At 35.7% G+C, this 7,146-nt stretch overlaps 1 protein-coding gene across 2 annotated transcripts in view; it reads left to right on the top strand.

Annotated features, from left to right (window-relative positions):
- Positions 1–1,021: 1,021 nt before the first annotated feature.
- LOC127741071 (uncharacterized) overlaps positions 1,022–7,146 on the top strand; it is an 8,696-nt gene continuing 2,571 nt past the window's right edge. Inside the window, exons 1-3 of one of the 2 annotated variants that reach the window (XM_052252511.1) lie at positions 1,022–1,748; positions 1,834–1,915; positions 1,994–2,708. In XM_052252511.1, the coding sequence (XP_052108471.1) occupies positions 1,657–1,748; positions 1,834–1,915; positions 1,994–2,086 (267 nt within the window). In that variant the 5' untranslated portion in view covers positions 1,022–1,656 and the 3' untranslated portion in view covers positions 2,087–2,708. Of the gene's footprint in view, positions 1,749–1,833; positions 1,916–1,993; positions 2,709–7,146 lie in introns of those variants that run through there. The other variant, XM_052252510.1, reaches the window with a different exon arrangement.

Below are 7,146 nucleotides of genomic sequence, written 5' to 3'. Positions count from 1 at the left end.
ATAGAATCAATTTTTTAAGATTTTTAAAAAATAAAATTTTTTAAATACTAAATATTCTGAAATCAATTTTAGCAGAAATTATTTTTTATATGGCATACACAGGAGTGTTTTTGCTCGATATTGAGGAAGGAGGTATTTTGCTGGGATGTGAATGTTAGATTCAACACGCAGAAGGCGTGGCAGCTCTCCAACAATACACAGGGGACGTGATGATGTGACGAATAGTGGCAGGTGGCAGTACCCTACCAACACCTCGGGGGCGTGTAGCCCTGGAGTCCGTGAAGTGTTGCAGGTTTTGGCGCGATTTCAAGAAAGATTGCAGCAACACGGAGGGGACGTGTTGTAGGTGGTCTGCATGCAGGGGACAGCCCTCCACTCTGATAATCAGCGACGAAACAAGCTCTATAAATTTGTTAACTTTGTGACCATTTCATGCATGATAGTGAGGCTGCTTCTGTATTAGTGTTAGAATAAAAAAAAAAGAAGAGTGTGGAGAAAAAATAATCTCACCGAGAAAGAAGAAGAGAGTGTTAGTGTTAGCAGTGTGTTGATAGTAGTAGTGTGAGTAGTGTGTTGAAAGAAAAAAAGTTATTAATTTGTAGTGATTAAAAATGGTACGTATATTATACAACACCCGAAGATCATATTATCTATTATTTGGATAATCTAATATATGTAAGTTGATAAATTTTATTTTTTTATGTATTTAAATTTTTAAAATTTTTGTTATTGTTAATATCATATAAAAATATAGTATTGTTAATATTATTTTTTTTGTAATTTATGAATATTTTTTTATATAAATGTGAATATATATTTTTTTGAATTTTTTTGTTATAATGGAATTATTTTTTGTTATAATGGAATTATTTTTATGTACATTTAATAAATAAATATTAGCAAAATTGAATATTTATAACAATATTTATATTGATGTCAATTTGTATTATAAATAAATATTTATTTGTAATAATTATTATTTATTTAAACTAATAAATATATTTTTGTTGAACCAGCCTAACAGGAATTTGATGGTTTGTAAACTGGATTCATCGAAGACATGGAATCTGATGGTCGAAAACTACTTATGCTCAACGGAATTCTACCACGTTTCTAGGATTGGGGTGATAAAAGGATTTTACCCCTTATTAGCTGCTCTGGTGGAAAGGTGGAGGCCAGAAACTCACACATTTGTATTGCCGGTGGGTGAGGTTACTGTGATACTGGAAGATGTTGCTCATATATTTGGCCTACCCATTGGTGGAGAGTTTGTGAGTGGGTGGACAGATAGTAGTAGCGACTTCTTGCAGAGGCAGAACATCGCGATATTCGGTTGCAAACCGGTTGTTAGAATGTTAGTAATTCTTCTAAATCTTATATAAAGTTGGGTTGGGTTCGGCGTATCAGAGATGCAGAGCCAGTGGACATTGAGGAGTCTATTAAGAAATACGTCAAATGACAAATTTTTTGTTTGTTGGGTTCGACTCTATTCACAAATAAGTGGACCGCATATGCTCACGCGAAGTATCTACCGTTGCTTCGCGATTTCGAGCGGATCCATACTTATAGTTGGGGTCAGCAGGTCTCGCGCATCTTTACAGGGCATTATGCCGTGCATCACGGTATGATACTAAGAAGATAGATGGCCTTCTTAAAATGTTGTTAGTTTGGGCATGGGAGCGAGTATCATGTATTGCGCCCATACCGAGACAGACCCTTCCACCGGTTGAGATACCAGTTGCCATGAGGTAACAGTTCTTATTTTAGTCCTGCATTATATTCACGATACATATTTTACTTACAGTGACTTTTTATCAATAAACCACGTTTTAGGTGGAGTCATTCGGCATGGACTACAGCGTGGTTATCAAAGACTGCAGCAAGATTTAGGCAGGATATATACTACATGGATGAGGTAAATATTTAGGGTTTGTGTGATTCCCATTTCCAAACATTTGTATTAGGGTTCTAATTTTCTAATAATATGTGGTAGTTTGAGTGGCGGCCGTACGAAGGATTGATCATACCTGAGGAGTTACATGAACACCTTGAGGTGTATGACATCGTTGCTCCGTTTATCGTTTGAGTGTGTCGAATGGCACCCTGCGAACTGAGTGATGCGTCAGTTTGGGTATGTACAACCACCCCAGTAGTAGCAAGAGACATTCCACTAGCGCAGCATTACATCACTCTTCGCGGAGTGTAACTTCATGACTGGACAGTTTTACATGGGGATGGATAGAGGAACGGGGAAACCGGCGAAACACTTAGTTGTGGGATCTGTACCCTCTTCCGACTTGGGACTTTAGACCGTCGGTGGAGTACCAGGAATGGTACGTGGGTTCGTACCGACATCTGCTGAGATTGTCAGAGCATGTTCCTCAGCATCCACCACAGCCATCAGCACCTCAGGGTCCACCTCAGTATGCAGTGTTTGAGCCGTTTTCTTATTATGTAAAACAGCCACCAGAAAATTTGGTACATGCATGGCGTTAAGATCTAAGTTACACATAAAAGGTGGAATATTCGTCAGTTCCCTAACTGAGGGATGAACCACTACATTCTCCGCTGCTGCCTAAACTCCCACATCACCATCCTCATTTTCGTCGCCGGCTTCATAAGTGTCTTCGAAGTCCTCTTCGTTGTCACTTTTCATTCCTTCGTACACTACAACACTATCATCTTTTATATCTAAATTATTTTGAATCCCATTTGCCTCTACGTTTTCGAACTTAACATACAACTCAATCTGTTGTTGTTGCATCTGAGTCTATTGATAAATTTAGAACATATTCTGCATACTTTCTTCGTCAATGATCAGCATAATATCAAACTGTATTAGACCACCAAAAACTACAACTAGATTCTGGTACACAGTACTGCTCACTCTCCTAAACATACCATTCTCCATATTCAGAGATTATTCTGAAGCTCCGTTAATGTTATGGTGCATGGAATCACAAACAAAAATAGATTATGACACACAAACTTCTCTCCCTCATGAGTATTCCGTATAATCTCACCGTTGCGATACACTACCAAGTTTGTGGTATCCTCCATTACACTACCATCACACTAAAAAAACTCTCAAAGAACACTCTTCTTCGTAATGAAAATGGTATTGAACTTTGCCTTATATAGAGGGGAGCACTCAGCACGCCCTCCACGTGTTACCTCATCTAGGGGTGGCAACACTACCCGAACCCGCGGGTACCCACCCCGCCCATACCCGTTCGGGGCGGGTAATTACCCGCACCCGCACCGGGGCGGGTTTTAACGTGGCGGGTTCTTGGGCGGCGCGGGGCGGGGTCAGGTTTAGGTTGAACCTGCCCCTACCCGTCCCGGTATATATAATAGATATATAAATATATATATTTTTAATATATAATATATGTAATATATATAAAATAATTAATAAAATGATTAATAATATTGTATCGATACGGGTTTTCGTTGAGCGGGGCAGGGTCGGGTAGAGTAAAAACCCACCCCATTGCCACCCCTAACCTCATCAGCCAATCAGAGTGTGCCATGTGTCAACATACCCCATGCGTGCTGAGTCAGCACGCCCCCCAAGTGCTGCAAATCCAATCAAGCAGACTTCGCCACGTGTCAGCACGCCCCCTGCGTGCTGACTTAGCATGCCCCCATGTGTTACAGACCAAACCAAGCAGACTTTGACACGTGTCAATCACGTCCCCTCACGTGCTACATGTAACACGCCCCGCGTGTTGGAGCTTGAATTTGACACGTCCACCAAATTGTAAATACACTCACTATACCTGTTTCCAACTAAAACACCGATAATAAGTCCATAATCAAATTCTTGAGCCCAATTTTAGTGTTTATTTTTATTTTTATTCATGTTGGAGCGTAAGCGGGTGTGGTAACCCGATTAATCCAACCAACCAAATCGATTGAATAGTCCGGTCTAATAATAATAAGGGTTAAATATGATTTTTATTTCTAAGATATAGGTTGAAAATTTTTTTCATCTCCAATCTTTTTTTTGCATACAAAATCGTCCCTAAGGTTTAACTTAGTTTTAAAAACATCATTCGGACCAAAATACCATTCTCCTTCTTCACCAAAATACTTAGTTTCCTACTTCTCCATTACAACAACATCTCTTTTTCTTTTTCTTCTTCTTTGTCGCAATATTAGCAACAACAATAAAATCAGAAGAACAACCAATGTAATAAAAAATAGCAACAATAGCAATAATTTTAACTAGATCGTCTCTCTTACATGATCCACACTCTTGGGATATATTAAACTCAAAATAAATATAAAAGAATATGTGTGAACATAGTTTATATCTAATAAAATAATATTATAGTGGTATAAAAGGGATCTTAATAATTAACTTGGTACAATGCACCTTTTCCATGATACCATTTGCTTTAACCCTGAATTTCAATTTTTTTTTCTCCAGCTTCATGCCCAAATCTCGTGACTTTTATAGCCCCAACCAAGAAAATAACATTGGTAATGATGGTGCTATCAAGAGTTTTAACGTTACTCTTTTAACTCTTTCTTCCAATTCTGCTTGTGATGACACTACCACCACTATCATAGGACTGCACCACCCATTAACAATAATTGGTAGTAATAATAGAAACCCAATGAGTAGGATTAACCAACTTAACCTGAATCAAAAGTTGAAAGAGAAGAGAACAGGTGGATATGATAATAATGATGATGTGAATCCCGATTTCATTCATCATGCATCATCATCATCATCATCATCCAGAGGTGCAAGTATGAGTGATCATGCAGCAGAAGAGATGCGAAAAACTCATCAAGTTGAATATACATGTCCAACGAAGAAGAGTCTGATTTAGACACAACAAAATCTCAAAAGGTATGATAATGATTTTCTCTTTAAAACAATTGATGAGTCTTCTGTTTATGAAAAATTCTTTGAGAAAGTAGTGTTAAAGCCACAAGGAGGAGTAGAAAGAGGAATAAGAATAGTTAATCACAATGATAACAGTAACAACGAATCAATTAGAAACAACATCAATCAGCAACACCATCACCACAATGATCTAGATAATAATAATCAAAAGAAGGTAATTGACGATGTTGTTGTTAACGATGGTGAGGATAGAAGAATCCAGAGCCTTCCTTACAAGAAAAATAGGCCGTACACATGTTCAAATTGTATGGTGATGTTCGAAACATCACAATAGTCTGTGGCTCATATAAGTTCTCACTACAAGCCAAAGAGTAAGGCTGAGAGAATGAAGAGACAAATGGCCAAAATGATGCGTAGAAGCAAAAAAACGGCGATCCTTGAACATCAGCAACAACATATCAAGAATTTTGGAGGAGGAGGAGGATATGCATTTGTATGATAGGCTTAATTTTCCACGTTCATCTGCAAAGCATAACTTCTTCCTCCTCTAAAATTTTTGATATGTTGTTGCTGATGTTCAATGATGGCCATTTTTTTGCTTCTACGCATCATTTTGGCCATTTGTCTCTTCATTCTCTCAACCTTACTCTTATGCTTGTAGTGAGAACTTATATGAATTGCAAACTTTTGTGATGTTTCGAACATCGCTATACACTTTGAATATGTGTACAGCCTATTTTTCTTGTAAGGAAAGCTCTGAATTCTTTCATCCTCACCATCGTTAATAACAATATCGTTAATTTCCTTCTTTTGATTATTATTATCTGGATAATTGTGGTGATGGTGTTGCTGATTGATGTTATTTCTAATTGGTTCGTTGTTACTGTTATCATTGTGATTAATTATTTTTATTCCTCTTCCTACTCTTCCTTGTGGCTTCAGCACTACTTTTTCAAAGAATTTTTCGTAAACAGAAGACCTATCAATTGTTTTAAAGAGAAAATCATTATCATACCTTTTGAGATTGTGTTGTGTCCAAATCAGTCTCTCCTTTGTTGGACATGCATGTTCAACTTGATGAGTTGTTAGCATCTCTTTTGCTGCATGATCACTCATACTTGCACCCCTGGATGATGATGATGATGATGATGCATGATGAATGAAATTGGAATTCACATCATCATTATTATCATATCCACCTATTCTCTTCTTTTTCAACTTTTGATTTAGGTCAAGTTGGTTAATCCCACTCATTGGTTCACTATTATTACTACAAAAGATTGTTAATGGGTGATGCAGATCAGTGATGGTGGTGGTAGTGTCATCACAAGCAGAATTATATAGAGAAAGAGGTAAAAGGGTAACATTAAAGCTCTTGATAGCATCACCATTATCAATGCCATTTTTACGGTGGGGCTATAAAAGTTACAAGATTTGGGCATGATAGCTGGAGAAGGTAGTGTCATCACAAGCAAAATTAAATAGAGAAAGAGATAAAAGGGTAACATTAAAGCTCTTGATAGCATTACCATTACCATTGCCATTTTTATGGTTAGGGCTATAAAAGTTACAAGATTTTGGCATGATAGGTGGAGAAAAAAATTGAAAAATTCGGGATCAGAGCAAATAGTATTAAGGGAAAGGTGTATGTTCACACATATTCTTTTATATTTATTTTGAGTTTAATTTTGATACACATAAAATGTTTTACAAAAAAATAATAAAAAATATTAAAATATTGAAAATTTAAAACATATTAATCAAGTTTCTAATAATGTAATTAACATATCAAAAGTATATTAACTTAAGAATATTTTTTCTTATTTCAATATTTTGGCAATGTTTAATATATTTATTTTTAATATTGGCTTTTTTCAGGTACTATATCTGTCAAATCACATTTTATTTATTATTTTTTATTCAATACAAAAAAATTTATAGCTTAATCGTTAAAGAATCGATAACGAGTATAGTTCCAATGGTTCAACTTCAATTCTTTACTATAATTGTGTGAGAGGGACAAAAAAATTGAGAGAAAAAAAGGAACAAAATTTCAAATGAAACCATTTCAATTCTCTTTATATATAGGTATAAGTAATGTTTCTCTTTTTATTGAGTAATTATTCAACAAATTTTCACCATTTAATCGCATAGTATAATTGATACTCAATAATATTTTGTGAAAAACATTTTTTTTACAAAACTCGTTATTAGATATATAAGACTAAATACAAACTAAGTTACATAAAATAATTAAAATAAATAAATGATATATATATATATAT

This window comes from Arachis duranensis, chromosome 8 (genome assembly GCF_000817695.3).
Source record: "Arachis duranensis cultivar V14167 chromosome 8, aradu.V14167.gnm2.J7QH, whole genome shotgun sequence".
Classification (NCBI taxonomy): Eukaryota; Viridiplantae; Streptophyta; class Magnoliopsida; order Fabales; family Fabaceae; genus Arachis; species Arachis duranensis.
The sequence above is the reverse complement of the archived record's forward strand: the minus strand, read 5'-3'. Positions and strand labels throughout refer to the sequence as shown.